Raw genomic sequence first — 19,036 nt, 5'->3', positions numbered from 1 at the left:
ATGAAAGACCTGCAACTGTAATTTACTGGAATAGTTTAATCAAACTAATTGCAGCTTTGTGAAATTTACCATAAAACACAAATATTTTACAGGGAGCTATAATGCCTTATATTAATAAAGCAACATCAGCAGCTAATTAAGGTTATGTTCCACCGAAAACGCATCTTTGGTCTTCCAGATCATTTCAGAGGTACATACTTCAAACATCATTGAGAAAATATGTAAATTAAGCTCATTTGCATACTTTATTCAATATGGTGGAAATGACAAATTCTAACATTTTTGGAGCAGTCTATAATCCGAACCAAGTAAGATATAATTATAATTGTTCCAGATTATAAATAAGACATGTTTGAAGATTGTTTTGAGCCATTTTTTATCACCAGTACCCAATAGACATTTTTCTTAAAATTCTGAATTTTTCATGAAGAACAATGATGAAATTTCAGGATCTAACAATGAGATTTGTGATGCTGTACCCGCCCCTAAAGCATATAACAAGAATATAATCGAAATTACTCTTCTTGATATGGTGTACAGCTTTGAAAAGTTTCATGATGATAGGATGACTATGTACTGAGAAAAATAGTTCAGAGCCATACTATCATCCAAAATCAGGTTTGATAAAATAGACTCCGAAGATATAAATGGTAAATGATTATACTAGTTTCACCAAACACAGGGCGTCATCATTCAAAAGGTGGAATTATCCTGAAAGTTGAATAGTTGAGGGATGATTTGCAGCAGTCAACAGAAAAGGTAAATTTGACAGAAAGGATTTCTTCAGTGGAACAGAACCTTAAATTTGTTTAATGGTTACCTTCATGTCATCATATTTGTGAAATATGGGAAATAAGCGATGGTTCATTCATTCATTTTGTAATAATTGACTTATAGAAAATGATGTGCGCATTTTGTTTGGCACTGAAGAGTTTTCTGGTCCCTATCTTTTCTAAAGAAAAAAGACAGTCAACATTTGTGTTCATCAATCATTTTGCTATTTGCTATTTTCTATAGCAAAAAGATACATAAATCATAAAACTGCTTTACATAAAAAGCAGCATATAAAATACCAAAAAATCTGAATTATCCTATGACACAGCTTTTCTGTGACTGTACAACCATGGGTCTAATTTTTCTTTAGTTGTATTATACAAGGTACAATATAATAACGAATATCATTATTTAGATGTTTTTGTTTTCTGCATTTGGGAGCCTGAAAAAACTAAACAAAATGGAAACCCTTTGAACCTCATGGCCATCACTGCGAGGCAGTGCTGATTTTCTGCAAGAAACAATTCTTTTTTTCTCTCTTCCCCCTCTCAAGGTAACATTAAAGACACTGGATGATACAGCCACATTTTAGACCCGCATTTATCTCCCCAGCCAGCAGCCTGAGTGCTTAGCAAATGTCAACAGAAAATAATGCGGACACAAAGGCAATCTTATTTGTTCAAGAATTGCTCTAGGTCACAGCAATTCAGGCAGGCATACAGAGCACTGTCCACAAAGGGACTTTTCTCTGCTCTGCACATTAGGCACAGCACCTGTGGTTTGCAAGGCATAATAAAATCAAGTTACTGTCGAGATTTTTTTTGTTTCCAGTAGGCACTGTCACATACTGAAGGAGAGCTCAAAATTGCAGCTGTTTCCGTCACACAGATGACCAGAATGTAAATGTCGCAACCCGTAAATTAAACTTGGGTGCACTTGTGCGAAACCTTACAAATAATATCCTGGTAAGACCGATGTAGTTGTAATTCTAACCATGAAAAACGGTGTAGGAGCGATGAGGACATACTACAATTCATGCTCACAGTACCTGCCACTGCTGTCAATGCTAACCAAGCTAACCAATTAAACGCCAGCTTTACTTCCATCTCATGCTGGTTTTAGAATGGCTAAGTAAATACACCGTAAAATTGCAGCATCATCAATGAAGTAAAATACACACAGCCTCAATAGAATGCCACCTTGCCATCCAAAATCAAATGCAAAGAGAAGCAATAAGTTCTGTAAGTTCACAAGAGACCACACCATTTAATTAACTCAATTACCAATTCACGCTCAATATTTAACAGAAAAAAAAAAAATCATTGCTAACTTGACTAACATGAGCCAGATATCATTTGCTGGTACTCTGGTACATTAACACTTAGAAAAATTATTGAACATTATCATTCAACAACATATCTGCACGGACCTACATTGTTTCCCCGTAATATTCTAAATTTGAGGGCTTTAGGAAAATTAACTATTCTTCCAGTGAGTACAAAGAGCCAATGGCATGAAGCAAAACTGCATGTTGGGAGCACCAGTGCTTCAAAAGTGTTGAGTAGCCACACGTCAATAAAACAGCTCTGTGCTTATTTTTATACTCCTAATAATACATTTTTTCCACATGTTGTGTGACTCTTTTGCAGGATTTTTGACTCCACAATATGTTGAGGTTACTGATCATTTAGTTTGTTTGTTCTGTTATTTCTCTCACAAATAAACCCAGCAGCAGAAATGTAAACACCTGTATACCTACTTATCCATGTGATTATCGAATCAGCCAATCGTGTGGCAGCAGTGCAGGTCAGGAGCTTCAATTAATGTTCACATCAACCATCAGAATGGGGGAAAAATGTGATCTGTGTTTTCAACCATGGTATGATTGTTGGTGCCAGACAGGCTGGTTTGAGTATTTCTGTAACTGCTGATCTCCGAGGTGTTTCATGCATTCACTAGAGTGTGCAGAGAATGGTGAGAAAAACAAAACACATCCAGTGAGTTGCAGTTCTGCGAACAGAAACTCCTTGTTCATGAGAGAGGTCAACAGAGAATGGTCAGACTGATTTGAGCTGGAAGAAAAGCTATGGTAACTCAGATAACCACTTTGTACAATCGTAGTGAGCAGAAAAGCATCTCGGAATGCACAACGCGGATGGGCTACAACAGCAGAAGACCACGTTGGGTTCCACTTCTGTCAGCCAAGAACAGAAAGCTGAGGCAGCAATGGGCACAAGCTCACCAAAACTGGACAGTTGAAGACTGGAATAACATAACATACAGATGGTGGGGTTAAAATTTTGCGCAAACAATATGAATCCATGGACCCAACCTTCCTTGTGTCAACAGTCCAGGCTGGTGGCGGTGGTGGAATGGTGTGGGAAATGTTTTCTTGCCCGTTTGAATGCCACAGCCTATTTGAGTATTGTTGCTGACCACGTGCAGCCCTTCATGGTCACAATGTAATGGTTACTTCCAGCATGACAATGCACCATGTCACGGAGCAAAAGTCGTCTCAAACTGGTTTCATGAACATGACAATGTTATTCAGTGGCCTTCCCAGTCACCAGATTTGAATCCAATACATTTACATTTTTGTCATTTGGCAGACCCTTTTAATCCAAAGCGACTTACAAGTGCATAGGTTCTACCATAAGTCAAAGCATCACATCCAGAACTAGGAAAATACACATAGAATGCTGTTCTAAACATAGTCGTCATCATAAGTGCAATTTTATTTTATTTTTATTTTTTTTAGACATGGATAGGGATAACAGAAAGGAGGGGCGGGGGAAATCAGGAGGGAGGACTAAGGTAGAGTTTGAAAAGGTGGGTTTTGAGTCTGCGTCAAAATAGGGGGAGGGATTCTGCTGTCCTGACAGTGGTAGGCAAGTCATTCCACCACTGAGGAACCAGAACAGAAAACAGGCGTGAACGTGCAGCTCGACCGCCAGGTGCACGTAGAGAGGGAACCATAAGGCGACCAGAGCTGGCAGACCGGAGTGGTCAAGCTGGGGAGTAGGGAGCGATCAAGGATTCTATGTAAGGTGGGGCAGTCCCCTTAGCAGCCTAAAATGCCAACACTAGGGCCTTGAAACGGATGCATGCGGCAATAGGAAGCCAGTGGAGGCCAATGAGAAGCGGGGTGACATGAGCCGACCTGGGCTGACTGGTGATCAGGCGGGCAGCAGCATTCTGGACCAGCTGGAGGGGCTTGATGGCACACACTGGGAGACCGGCAAGGAGGGAGTTGCAGTAATCCAGGCGGGAAATGACAAGCGCCTGGACTAGGAGCTGGGTGGCTTTCTCCGTCAGGATATGACGGATACGGTGTATATTATAGAGAAAGAACCTGCAGGTTCTGGCAGTGGAGGATACTTGTGGAGCCAGGGTGAGGCAGTAATCAAGAGTCACCCCAAGATTCTTTGCCGTACGGGAGGAGGAAACTACAAAGTCCTCAACAGTCAGTGAGAGGTTGATTGATGGAGAGGATTTAGCAGGGATGTAGAGAAGCTCAGTCTGGCAAGGTTGAGCTTCAGGTGGTGGAAAGTCATCCACGCAGAGATATCAGCCAAGCAGGCAGAGATCTGTGGGGTGACTTGGGTGTCAGGGGGGAAGGAAATAAAGAGTTGGGTGTCATCAGCGTAAGAATGATAAGAAAAGCCATGGGAAGAGATAACAGAACCAAGAGACATGGTGTATAGCGAGAAGAGGAGAGGCCCAAGAACTGAGCCCTGCGGGACTCCAGTTTGTAGGGGGTGAGGGTCGGAGACTGAGCCCCTCCAAGTCACCTGGTAGGAGCGACCAGAGAGGTAGGAGGAAAACCAAGTGAGTGCAGACCCTGTGACACCCATCCCAGACAGCGATGAGAGCAGAATCTCATGGTTGACTGTATCGAAGGCGGCCGACAGGTTGAGGAAGATGAGGACAGAGGAGAGGGATTTGGCTTTAGCAGAGTGGAGTGCCTCAGTGACCGCGAGCAGGGCGGTCTCAGTGGAGTGGCCACTCTTGAAGCCAGACTGGTTGGGGTCATGGAGATTGTTCTGGAGAAGATAAGTGGACAGTTGAGAGCAGGCCGCCCGTTCCAGAGTTTTAGCGAGAAAGGGAAGAAGAGAGACAGGCCGGTAGTTGTTGAGGGCAGAGGGGTCAAGAGTAGGTTTTTTGAGGAGGGGAGCGACTCTGGCCCTCTTCAGGGAAGAGGCTATGGTGCCGGAAGAGAGGGAGGTGTTGATTAGAGAGGAGAGAAAATGGAGAATGTAATCGGATATAGATTGTAGGAGGGAAGAGGGGATGGGGTCAAGAGGACAGGTGGTCGGGCGGTGGGATGTAAGGAGTTTCAATGTGTCGGCGTCAGAGAGGGGAGAAAAGGAGGCTAGGGAGTTGGGGAAGGTAGGAGGGTCAGCAGGGGGAGAGGGTTGTGAGAAGGAATTGCAAATGGCATCAACCTTCTTTTCAAAGAAGGAGACAAAGTCATCAGGTGTGAGTGATGAGGGGGGTGGGGGGGGGGGCAGAAGAGAGGAGAAGGTTGAAAACAGTTTGCGGGGACTAGAGGCGGCCGCGTTAATTTTCGAATTAAAGAACGAAGATTTAGCTAGAGAGACAGAACAATGGAAGATGATAGGAGGGCATGGAAGGAAGCTATATCACTGGGGAGACAGGACCTTTTCCATTTTCTCTCCACTGCCCGCAGTTCGGTTCGGACAGCTCGTAGAGCATCAGAAAGCCAAGGACTGGGGGGGAGGCCCAAGCTAGTTTGGTGGTGAGGGGACACAGAGAGTCAAAGGAAGATGAGAGGGAGGACATGAGAGTTGTAGCAGCATCATCGGGAGACAGTCGAGAGAAAGACTCCGCGGATGGTAGGGAGGAGAGGATTGTAGATGACAGGGTGGAGGAAGACAGGTGGCGTAGGTTCTGCCGACAGGTGACAGTGGATGGTGGGAGAGATAGATGGGTGTTAGAGGAGAGTGGAAGAGAAAAAGAGATGAAGGAGTGGTCAGATATATGGAGTGGTGTTACAGAGAGGTTGGTTGTTGTGCAGCTCCTTGTGAAGATGAGGTCAAGAAGGTTGCCTGCTTTGTGGGTGGGAGGGGAAAGAGTGAGGGTAAGGTCAAAAGAAGAAAGGAGGGAGAGAAAGGTAGACTGGGTGGACTCTGAGTTGAGGTTGAAGTCACCCAGAAGGATCAGAGGGGTGTCATTGACTGGTGAGGAGCTGAGGAGGATGTCGATCTCATCCAAGAAGCTCCCCAGAGGACCCGGGGGGCGATAAACAACAATAATAAACAGTTTGCACGGCAAAGTAACAGAAACCGCATGAAATTCAAAAGAGGAGAAGGCGAAGGATGAGGAGAAGACACTAGATCTCCATGAGGATGAGATTAGGAGACCTGTGCCACCTCCTCTGCCAGAGGTTCTGGGTGTGTGGGAAAAAGAGAAGGCAGAGGAAAGGGTAGCCGGGGTGGCTGTGTTCTCTGATGAGAGCCACGTTTCAGTTAAAGCAAGAAAGTCAAGGTTGAGGTGGGAGGCATAGGCAGATATGAAGTCTGCTTTCTGGACGGCGGACTGGCAGTTCCAGAGGCCACCAGCCACACAGAGATCAATACCAGCAGATCTGGAGGGAAGATGAGGTTTGAGATATTCTGCCCATGTTGGCGGGAGGCGAACCTCCTACCTGACTGGGACCTGGGGAGAGGAGAGAGGACAGGGATGGGAAGGAAACACATGGAGGGAACTAGGGAGGACAAGAGGAATGCTACGTAGAGAAATGAGGACAGGCAGCGAAAAAACAAAAACACTCATCAGGCTCTCAGACAGCCTCAATGGACACCCGTAGATAGACACCCTCGACTTTGTACGCCTGCGACTTCGTATGCCGAGGCAAGTAGCCGAGGCTGCCGCACACAGCTGCCGCTGGTGCGCTACACAGCTGCTTAAATAACACTGACGCTGAATACAGAAAATGCTACCAACCCACTGCAGAACACTAATGCACACAATAGAACACCTTTGGGATGTGGTAGAACGGGAGATTCACAGCATGAATGTGCAGCTGACAAATCTGCAGAAATTGTGCAATGCAATCATGTCAACATGGAACAGAATCTCAAAGGAATGTTTTCAATATCTTGTGGCATCCGTGCCAAAAAAATCGAGGCTGTTTTGAGAGCAGGGGGAGGCCCTGCCTGGAATTAGTTCCTAATGTTCCTAATAAAGTGCTCAGTGAGTGTATACCATCCCTGTTAACTGGACAAGGGGGATACAGTCATAGCATTGCCCTCCCCTGAAAGGTACCCTTCAAATCAGTTTGATATCAACTTTGTCTAAGCATTATCACAACTATCTGGGGATGAATAATGTTGCTTCCTTCAAAATCAATATGCATAAAAGCTGACTGGCAAGCAACAGTATAATTTAAATCTATGCAGCAGTGGGAGGATTCATCTTGTAACCTTAAGGATTCTGGCTGAATTCTAGATAGGTCAAGCTGTACCCTTGAGCAAGGTACATGGCCTAAACTGCTCTAGTAATGTGTTGTAAACAACCGGCCATCTAAATGTATAATGTGTACAGTAAATTATAAACCGTGTAATCCCTCCTGGATGAGGGCATCCACTAAACCGGCAAGCAATGTAACGCAATGTTCCACTGCATTGCAGCCATATGAGGATTCTAAATAGCACATGTTACTGTTTGCTTATTAATAATTCCTGAAGTGGAGATGACTTAAACCAGACTATACAGGTATCTCTTTAGGGGTATCATAATGGGGAAGGAGTTAGGACAATTCCAAGGGCCCTGACAGACAGGGGCCCTCAAAAAATATTAAAACATTGCATTTTCAGGGGTGGTGGGGCCCAATGTGAGATCTGTTCCTGGGGCCCCAGAGTCCGTGGCACTCCCTGATGGTTGGTGATGACAACTTAGCTAGGAAACCATTACAGCCTTTATGAACTTGATAAGATCAGTTGACAGTTGATTGTCTTTCATGGTGTGTAGAGAGTGAAAAGCCAACCCATGAACCGTGTATTATTTCAGAATATGTTAAAGTACGAGAGTGAGGCTAACTTCTACTTCTACTATCCCATATGGGTAATTCGGGGAATAAGACAGGGCAGCATGGCTTATGAATGGTTAAGAAGAAGATTGCAGAGTGAAAAAAAGTACAAAAAATATTGTAAAAGGGAGGAATCCTAAACTAATCTCTAGGGTTTGGAAAATTCAATTTAATTTTGCCTTTTTGTCATCTTGAAACAAAAAAGAAATAAATAAATCAAACCTCCCTTATTTTCCACTTTGTGATTGTGCATGACATGAATCTAATCTCATACTTCAAAAATCCTTTTTTAACGTGACACTCAAGAGAATTCCTCCTGGCTGCATCACTAAGTAATAAAAACAAGCCTGCTTTGTATTCTTCCTTCCCCCACCAATCTGAAGTACGCATATTCTGTATTTATTTGTGCTTTTCAAGCATTGCAATTCTCAATTAGGAATCAAACAAAGAAAAGACTGGTCAACGCTTTCGTTATTCTGATCATTTCACTATTTCTGTTTTTTTAAATAATAGGACATACTCAGTGAGCACTTTATTAGACATTTATTAGACTTATATTTTTTACTTTTAGGCTGCTGTAGCCTATCCACTTAAGAGGTTTGACGCGTTGTGTGTTCAGAGAGGCTCTTCTGCATACCACTGTTATAATGTGTGGTTATTTGCGTTACTGTCACCTTCCTGTTAGCTTTGACCAGTCTGGCCCTTCTTATCTGACCTCTCTCATTAACAAGGCACTTTTGCCCGTAGAACTGCTGCTCACTGGATACTTTTTGTTTCTCACCATTCTCTGTGAACTCTAGAGACTGCTGTGCTCCCAGGAGATCAGCAGTTTCTGAGATACTCAAACCACCCTGTCTGTCACCAACAGTCAGTCCACTTAGATCACATTTCCTCCCCATTCTGACATTTAGTCTGAAAAACAGGTGAACCTCTTGACCACATCTGCATGTTTTTATGCACTTAGTTGCTGCCACATGATTGGCTGATTAAATATTTGCATTAACAAGCTGGTGTACAGGTCTACCTAATAAAGTGGTCGCTGAGTGTATATTACTGTGTATCCTATATTGTGTATACTATTAAAAGTGAGCCTACAGCCCTCTACACACCCTGCATAAGCAACACTGCTGTGTGCCATTGCCACCTTGTTTCAAACCTCCTGTGGCCTGAAAAACCCACTTCCTGAATGAAATAACAGCTTGACCAAATACAGAATTGAACAGTGTCTGCATTGGGCTTAACTGAATTAGAACATGGCACCTTTTCCCTTTCACACTGAAATAAAAAAGAAGGCATTATTCAGCATGTTGGCTTGTTGTGAAAATAATAAAACAACATCCAAATTACCACATGAAAAAAAAATAAACCTGGTTCACTTCTTGTAGTATCATAGGGAAATAAAAAATAATAATAGGAATAAAAATCAGAGCAGGCACGCGGTGTAAAATAAATAAAAAACCCCATTGCTGGCAGTGACAGTTTCCAGCACATATTTAATGATGTCAGTGTAGATGTGGAGGCTCCAGCAGGGAATCAAAGCCAGGTGAACAGAGATTATGGTGTATTCAAGGGTTACCACAAGAACCGTCAGAGCTGTCAAAGCTGTCCTGTGGAGGTCTACAGAGGATCAGGTAAGAAAATCTAACAGCTGCACAGAATATGGACCGAGCATTCCCGAAGCGAGAAGTATGTGTGTGTGTGTGTGTGTGTGTGTGAGAGAGAGAGAGAGAGAGAGAGAGAGAGAGAGATGGGGAGAGAGAGGGGGAGAGAGAGACAGAGAGACAGAGAGGGAAAGAGATGAGAGAAATCAAGATGGAGAAAGAGAGATGGGGAGAGAGAGAAAGAGAGATGGGGGGGCACTTGTGTGCATTTATACATGAGTAGAGAAAGTGGGAAAACAACGGTTTTCGGCAAATGTTTCCTAATCATTTTTGGTTTCGTTTACAGGCAAGGTTTGGTTTAGACTGGAGGAATACGCAGTGCACAAACTGCGTAGAAATGGTCTGTCCTGACAACACAGTCATCCTGCATTGGTTTAAATAAAGCGCAGGGCCCACAACGGAAACAATCTCACATTTTTACAGTTGGTACATTTATAAAAGCAGAGTGCAATGAAATGAATGTCAGACGTGAATGTGTAAGATATCATTCCTTCCTGCTTTTGAGAGGTTCTGAGAGCTGCGCTTGAGAATATTCAGAGATTTGGTGGTTTTGCCTTTTTTCCCATCCAGTCCGATATTGTGGATATCCAGGGGGGCGGCAGAGCCCAAATGTGGAGAGACATTTCTTTTGGCCCCTTGCCACCACAAAATGTCCCAGAGACAGTAAAGTTCTCTTTGCTACCCTTCTCGGGATGACCTTTGTGACCTTTCTGTTGCCGCTTCGCTCTTCTCGAAGCTTGGCAGCGAGGAGATTGAAGGTCTCTGCTGGGTTTTCAGAACGGGAAGGGCAGGGAGAAGAGGAGTTGCCGTTCGTTTCAGAAAGCTCTGATTCCAGCCAGTGGAGCACCTCTCGATTATCACAATATTTTTCCATTTTCGTTTCAGCTGTCATGGTATTAGAGCCAGCAATGTTTTTCAATAGCAGAAAAAAAACCCTTTCTTGTAGCTGCTTTGTTGAAGAGCAGTCACTCATTTCATCGTGTTTATCTTGGTTTTCTATGGTTGTGCAAAGCACTTTGGCCTACTTTGTGTAGTGTGATGATGATGATGATGATTAGTATTCTGATTATTCTTATTATTATTATTATCACGGAAGGCCATCCTATAGATTTTCATGACTACTAATGGGTTATTTTTACATTTTGATTCACACATTACATGTTTTCAAGTGCACTCTGCAATATATGAATGAGTTCATCTCTCTCTCTCTCTCTCTCTCTCTCTCTCTCTCTCTCTCTCTGTCTGTCTGTCTGTCTGTCTTTTGCACATACACACACATGTACATACACACGCACGTGTGAGTACACACATTCACACATCCACACACACACACACACACTACGCACACAGCGCGGAGATAGAAAGAGGAATTTAATGGAATGGCAGCACTACATGGAAGCTGTATTTCTTCCTGTATCATGGGGAGTAAAGAGCTCAATTTGGGAGCAGTCAAAGGAAGGGACACAGTCATAATGACAGCTCTGGGGACCCTGTAGGAGGTAGCAGGGAGGTGAGGTGAAGAAGCCCCTTTTACAGGTGCAGCCGTCAGCTTAATTGCGGCTCTTTTTTGGTTAGCGCTAATTTAACAGAGCTTCATCGCAGGCTGACTGCTTCCCAGGATGACCCGAGGAAAAGAGCAGTACTCCAGCCTTTGATCAGCTTCACACATCACACGCTTTACAGAACACCCCAACTGAAAGATTTTTTCACCTAAAAAACTTGACATACATTTCAACACGATGCGAAGGAAGCAACCCGTATTATTGCCAAATGCAGTTTTTAAAAAGACTAAGCCGTAACGGGCGATGTAATTAAATGTAAAAATAATAAAATAACACAAATACGTGCGCCTGTATCCGATTCCGAGTTTGACATTATCATTAATAGAGCTTCCCTCTCGTGTTTCACACAGCAACAATGATTTCCAATACAAAATGATCATAATAATTATCAACTGCAGAGGACAGCAGAGAGCAGCTCAGATTACAGATAGCATTAGAGAGAGAGAGTCCTATGCAAACCTTCAAATGGAAATTTAGCTGCACACAGAAGGAGCAAAACAGCCTGGCAGTCAGCAGCTGAACATATCATGGGCAAATGCGGTAAAACAAAGACCACCCAGGTGAGCTGATAAAACCAATGAAACAACAATAGATGTGCAGAAAGCCAAGTGAGGGCACTTGAGTGGTATACATATCTATCTCGAGTAAATGTTCATATTTTCACCCTGCATTCTCCAGACAAAGGTGTGGTTAAGCCCCAGGTATAGTGAATGGTAACAATAAGTAATCAAAGGGAGAGAAATGTCCTTACATTTTTATGGACACCCACATTCAACATAAATGATAGGAAAAAAATCTGTGCTTTCTTGCGGTTTCCAAATATCTTCCCAATTTTACAGTATTTGTGCAGTTTCAACAGCTGTCTTTTGCCGCTGTCTACTGCACGGGTAACGTTTCACTGTCTTCCTGCCTCGTGACAATGTAGTTGCTATAATGCTTCACGGAAATACAAATAGTACAACTTTTGCAATGATTATTGCTTGATAACCATTTCGTATTTTGTATGTTTGTAATTTCATACGTGTTTACGGTGCGGTGTAAGTGGAATGAAGCACTCCAAGCCGTGTGGTTCTCATTATGTGTGTACACACTTCTAGGGTGGAAATGGCACTCAGCTTCCAGCCCTTCAGCGCATAACCACCCTACGTGTGCACATAAATCACGAGAAACACGGCTCGTCATGGTTTATCCCTTACACACACACACGCACACACACACACCGTTATGGTCATTACGGTTTGAAAGCCCATATTAATGTGTATAATGTAAAACCATAATATTATCTCACATATTTCTTGAAGTAAGCACCAATCTATAGGGAAGGTTGTATTCTTGACAATTTCAGCATCAAATGTGTTTGTGGTGGGGGGGTGGGGCAGGTAATCTCCATAGATGAAACATTAATAAAGGTCATCCAAGTACCAATGTACCAATGCCTAGACCTGGGAATTTAAGTGGATGGCACAAGGTGCTCTCAGGTCAGTGCTTCTCCATCACTCATCTCAGTGAAATACTGAGAACGGTGACAGGAGTAGAGAGTAGTACAACCAGTTTACTATTGTGGGGGGAAAAGATAACGGCTTGTGGACACATTTGACGGCTTGTAGACACATTTGAGGTTGGGAGCTTCCACGTGCGGGAATGGCAGCCGTCCGCCACTGTAGGGTCAGGCGTGGCGGTGTGTGTGAGCCTGACGGAACGGTCCGGAAAGGAGCGACTGCGTCGTCTATCTGTGGCACAGGGGCATGTGGCAGCATGCATTAGCGGCCCGCGCCACTGCTAATGGGACCAGATTGATGACCTATCTTTTAAGGCCCCCACATTGTCAGACTACGCTGACGCCTGAGCCCCCAACCCCCCCACCCTCCCCCGGCTGGGGTCAGCGCCTCTCTCCAAGCCAATGATGAAACATTCATTTCCACACAGTTCAATTTTAGCCACTGTTTGCTGACAATGAACAACATGAAAGGGGAAGGGCCGTAGCGTTCGCAATGCCAACAGGTCCTCTCTCGCTCCACAACGCGGAGTAACAAACAGAGCTGGCATGAAACAAATCTTCACACGCGCTATAAAATATGTGAATACACTACTACAGGGCCTCTCTCTTTAGTGCACCCACCTCTCTTCTGAAGTAGAAATACCTCACGCATGCACAACGTCACACACGCACACACACAGACATAGACACGCACACACATACACACACGCACGCACGCAGCAAACAGGAGTACAGAGCTATTATGACCAAGTAATATGGTTAATAATGAACGCTAGATGAAATCTATTATACTATTAACAGAATAGATTTGATTACAGGACTTTTTTCTCCCTCATCAAGACCAGGTTACAACGTGTATTGACTGTCACAGTGATAAAACAACACAAGGCTGATTATTCTCGGATTTCGACATATCTGTCGTGAGCTGCACCACCGCGGAATGCAAGTAGAATCCTTGGGAGAGAGACAGAGACAAACCACACAGATTCCCTTCCCTTGTGAAAAATGACTAACATTTCACACTCATTTATAAATGGGTCTTAAAGATCAGAACCCAGGCTTTTAATATTAGGCTGCTCACGGGCGAGTAGTGATGAAAAAGGCACTAGTCTCAGCTCATTCATCCCCATTGAATCTTATCACAGAGATAGGCACATACCGAGAACAAATCAACAGCTTAGCAGAAGACATTTACAGGTTGAAAGCGCCCAGTCAAAAAGTCATACATGTCTATTGATTTCTGGTGAATTTTTCAACCCGTCTTCTTTGAAACCCATCAGCCCCTTTGTCTTAAAAAAACCCCACTCTATTACTACTATATTATTAATTTTGATTTTAAGTACTGCAAACAATTATTGTATGTGATAGCTCCCACAAACGCAAATCAGGTTTTTATCAGTATAATATAGATGAATTATAATTCTGCATTGTTTTAATAAAGGAATACGTTATTACTACTGCAAATACCTTCAAAATGAGAAAAATGATAATCTGTTTAATCACATCTAATAATCCCTGATTTTGTACGCTAAGGACTATTCACTCTATCTACTGCAAATCAAAGTGGTGTTTACTGACACATATTAATTGCATTTATTGTGACATATCTTTCCATTCAAAATTTTGTTAAATTAAAGCAAAAATCTATTTGTATCTATTATAGCTGTGTGTTACAGTACTTCCCACAGAATAGCAGAATGACCAGCACAGCTGATTAAGTATGGCATGTGCCAGAACATCATTTAGCAATGAGCCATGAATATCTATGAAGTATTAATCTCAATTTATGCTCCTACATCTGCCCTGTGGAGGAAAGCCTATTGATATTCACTTTGACAGTCAGATTCGTTGCTCTCATTTCTATCTGAAAGGGACAGTAATACTGTTAAGCTATTTTAGAAATAATATAAAATCAAAGCGGTGTCACAGATTTTAAATTTGAATGCTATAGCTTAAAACCTCAAAGAAGAAATGAAAATGTGAAGGGTGCCAGGAAATGAATAGGTATCTCCATAACTCTGCACCCTGTCGCTGATATCATGCAGCACATTCACTGTGCCCCCTCCTTCCATACAGGTGAAAGTAGCTCCAATTGACATTGCACACTCGAAGGGCATGTAAGGAATAAATGCGCACACCTGGTTTGACACTGTCTGATAACATTTAATCAAACCGCGATTTACTTTCATCTGTATCCAAAGGATAATTTCGCTCAAACAACACATTGTATTTAGTATGTGTTCATCAGTCTACCATTGTTCCCTATTCGCTGCGACTTTTATCAGACGTGACTTATAATTAACCACCGAGCTCTTTTCATAGAGACCAGGTAAAAAATTATTCTATCATCAGAAACATTTGCCTAAGACTGAGACAATCAAATTAATGAAAGCCCAATTTGTACGGAATCTTTCAACAGGAAATGATGTCGAAAGCCAGTGTGACTGCGGTTCTGGTAGAGGACATCTGCACTGGAAAGATCTACGGTGTGGTTATGCTATGCTAGGTTTAGAAAAAAGAAAATTAAAATGACAGCAATTAGATGCTTCTTTAAAAAGGTTCCGTTAGGAAGCACATTTAAAAAGCATGCTGTAGACCTTTGACCCAGGCATCTGAAAAGCATTTTTGGAGAGAAGCTCAGCTGCAGAAACAGGGAACGACCTCCCTTTACACACAGGGATGGGAGAAAGGCAGACTTTCAGCACAGAAGAAACAGCATGGCTGAAAGAGAATGAGCAGGCTTGCCCACCTGACACCATACAAAAAGCAAGGCCTAATTTCATAGAAATGTATTCAGAAATATGTTCCGATTCAGTCGTGAATAGAAGTTGTGTTTGTTAGTGAGGAAGAAACTGGCTCTGGATGAATAATGAAGCTGGATGTCAGAGCTCAACTATTTTGCCGCTGAGGACCGGACCACAGACGCGTCTACGTTTCTTATGATCATTTGCAGATAAAGGCTTCCGGTTTAGACTTTGATGTCCTACATTAATAGCTTTTAGAAAACCTGAATCTTTAATCAAATTTGTTCCGGATCTCAGTGGGGGGTCGATTATAAAGGAATTAAAATCAGTTGAATGTTAATGAAAGTGGGTCTCCGCTTTGTGTGAGTGGTGACGTGTGTGTACGCTTTCCTTTTTTTCTCTCCTCTCTGTAAAGATATGTTTGAGCTCCGTCAAAATTCCAGCCACGACATTTATGAAAATGACTATGTATAAGCCTGTGTTCATAATTCTGGCAAACAACAGACAATTCTTCAAAAAGTTTTCAATTAATTACTATTCTGATTAAGTTTGTCTCTCCCGGGTGTTATATTTATCTCAGAGCTGTTTCAATTTCATTTGGAATTGTTTCATTTACATGCAGTTCACAGTAATCCTGCTCTATCATTTTTAATGAAGCTAAGGAGATTAAGCAAGATTGTGCCATAACAGCTATTGCTTAAGTCTGTGTTTCAGCTAATAACAGAACTCTTTTGAAACCTTTTGCTCTATGGGTCATCTATTCACATGATGCATCACATAGTCTCATGACAGAATACCAACTCCAGCATCCAGAACACGTTTAAAATGTGTTACTGCATTTTTTAATAACACATAAAGAGCATAAAGAGCAAACATATGAGAATACTTTTTCGATAATTACTGCACAGGTCATCTGTTCACTGTAAATGAAGCACTTGGGTGGACACACTATACTGGCTCTTCAAGATGGCATGCTGAATTTAGAACTGAGGATGCCCAAGGATGGCTAATTAATGGTATACCTACCAGTAATTCTTCACATTTTCATCCTACACATAAAATAAATTATGCCTTTAGGTTTAAATGTACAACCCTACAGACTAAAACGAATTGAACAATATTGTCCATCATCATGGCTGACAAGAAGACACAGTGCTCTACCTCAATGCTCTGTCACGTATATCTATCCAAATCTCTGCTGCAGTGTTCTCAGGTTTTCTTTAAATAAATACATCTTCTAAACTATGAAACCTTAGCAACTTGAAGGAACCATTTTCATGGAAAAGGCATGAAGAAAAAAAGTGAAATGCAGCCATTTGTACTGTACAGCTTAAATCTGATTAATGTGACCTATGAACTAACCAATTTCAACAACTGATACTATCTACTACATTTCTCTGTTGTAGGACAATTGTACGTTTGGAATATTCTAATTGCAGGTTATATTATTTTAATAAAACATTATTGCTTGAAAATTGGACCACTTGGAAAAGGGAACCCCCAGTCCCAGAAACATGCTTTGCCCTCACATACGTATATTATTAATTACACGGATAAGCACCGTCAATTATTAAACAGTTGTTCTCAATAAATAAAAACAAATATCATAACCGTAAAAAGTGAGCCCAAGGAGCTACCGCATCGCAAATCATTTCAATATCTTTCAGGGATGCCCCAAAGTATTTCCAAACAGCAAATAAACATTGACGTGTTTTACTGTGCAGCGAGTCTCCAAAGGCCCGGAACCCCCCTACCCCCCCACCCTCCAGGCCCCCAGGGACACTTCTCTGCTGACAAATTAATACCACTGAGGGGAAAGCTGAATGGTGACAATAAACTCATTTGTTCCCCCAATAATAAAGAATGACTTTTTTTTTTCTTTGCCACATCTGTGACTGTTGCCATGGTGACCTGGCCTTACCTCATTGCTTCCCGAAGTGCTCCGCGCTCACTCAGAGTTGTGTGTTTGATGTCATCGAAATTGTTCTCCAGTTTCACGCAGCTCTGCCGTAAACAGAACGAAACAAAGGGGAAGAGGGAGATGAGGGAAGCAAATAACGGTTTACCTCTGAAGCATTTCACTGACAAGGAAAATTATTCGGCTCTCTTAAACCCGAAACAGCAGCGAACAGGCCTTTCTTTTTTTCTCCCCTTTTTACAAAAAAATCATCATGCAAATGACACGCTATCCTTTTAGACAGCGTTTGATTAAGCAAAATTGACACTGTGAACTTGTGGGCTAAACAAAAGCCCCTCCTTCATCCAGCATGCAGTTGTCATGGCAACTCTCTTATCAATTCCACAACCCTGGGGATGAGTGTCTGTTCGGACAGAACTCTGCCGTTATTGACACGCTCACAATTAATGCGGCAGGCCATTCTGCCCTCTGCTCGCCACATAAACAGCACGTCCTCACGTGTACCAAATCTCAATCCGCACTAAACAAACCCCCCTATCCAGGCGGGTTCAACGACCACCAATGACAGGGGCAAGTTTGTAATCCCTGCTGCCTTCGGGAGGAGGGAACAGGGCTTTTTTACCTTAAACGCATGTGACTGAAAACCACAATGAACTTCACAACCGCCCTATACCCTAACATTTCGTAAAAGAAACATCCCCAGTTCAAAGGTCTATATTCATTGCATCGAATGAACCCTGAACTGTACATTAACCTGGCATACTGAACTGTGTTTTTCTTGTAAAGCTACAATATTTAAAATGCATTCTTCTATTTGTTCGTGTAACATGGTGTCGGTTATTCGCATTATAATATTGCCATAGGAACATGCGCTGTTGAAATCCCTTGTGTGTACCTTTAAGGCATATCTATTAAAATTACAGCAGCATTAGACCAAGTATATAAGAGCTTCATACATAAAATATGTGAAACTAATATAATACTGGAAGGGAAGTGATGTTATCCATATAGAGACTGTTTATCCCCTAAAGTGTTTTTGCTAGCAGCATTGAAGAACATTCATTCCATTGTGTTCAATGCACAAAGAAAGAGACAGAGCAGCTCACATTTTATTTTTAATAATAGGGAAAGCACAGATTCTTACTGACACCTAATTTACATGATTGCAGTCAAAGTGCAAGTCAGTGATTTTTAAATTGAATTCTGCTAACATTCTATATGGAATGCTTGGGTAGTGTGAACAAATGTTTTGTTTTTTATTGCTGAAACAATAAAAACAATGATATGGAAATTGATAATTATTGCACTGGTTGAGCTCAGGGGTTACAAAGAATTACTGCGTGTCAGAGAAAAGCCAATACATTTCAAAGATGATTTGTGTTCAAGGTCGAGAACTTCTTTCGGTAGGGAGGGAGGCGTGCGTTTTCACAAGCCAAGTTGTTTTCAGAAATATTCACAGAGAAAGGAGGAACATGATGAATGTACTGTTGGAGGCTCTGAGAGGCGATGGCTCGCAGTAATACCTACAAAGCTCGCCTTCTCCAAAGGTCAAACATCTGACATCTCTCAGACTGGCACTTAAATGGATTTCAGACATGGGCAAACCACTGTAAGCACCTTAATATTAATGAATCAATATTAACACAGTGCAATTTTGTTAAAATCATAATGGATCATACTTCCCTGTTTGACCTGCCTAAACTACCGGTGTTAAATTCAACTGCCAGAACAGTGAAGCCATTGCTAAGTGGGAGTATGATATTGTTGCTTTCTTGCCATGAAATAAAAAATAGAGTTGATGGCTACATGCCCATCAGTGCATTGACAG

At 42.2% G+C, this 19,036-nt stretch overlaps 1 protein-coding gene across 1 annotated transcript in view; it reads right to left on the bottom strand.

Moving 5' to 3' along the window:
- Positions 1 to 19,036, bottom strand: part of dpyda.1 (dihydropyrimidine dehydrogenase a, tandem duplicate 1) — a 184,511-nt gene that overhangs the window by 133,036 nt on the left and 32,439 nt on the right. The window contains exon 3 of the mRNA XM_061238784.1: positions 17,212 to 17,294. Coding sequence (XP_061094768.1) covers positions 17,212 to 17,294 — 83 coding nt within the window. The remainder of the gene's footprint in view (positions 1 to 17,211; positions 17,295 to 19,036) is intronic.

This window comes from Conger conger, chromosome 4 (genome assembly GCF_963514075.1).
Source record: "Conger conger chromosome 4, fConCon1.1, whole genome shotgun sequence".
Classification (NCBI taxonomy): domain Eukaryota; kingdom Metazoa; phylum Chordata; class Actinopteri; order Anguilliformes; family Congridae; genus Conger; species Conger conger.
The sequence above is the reverse complement of the archived record's forward strand: the minus strand, read 5'-3'. Positions and strand labels throughout refer to the sequence as shown.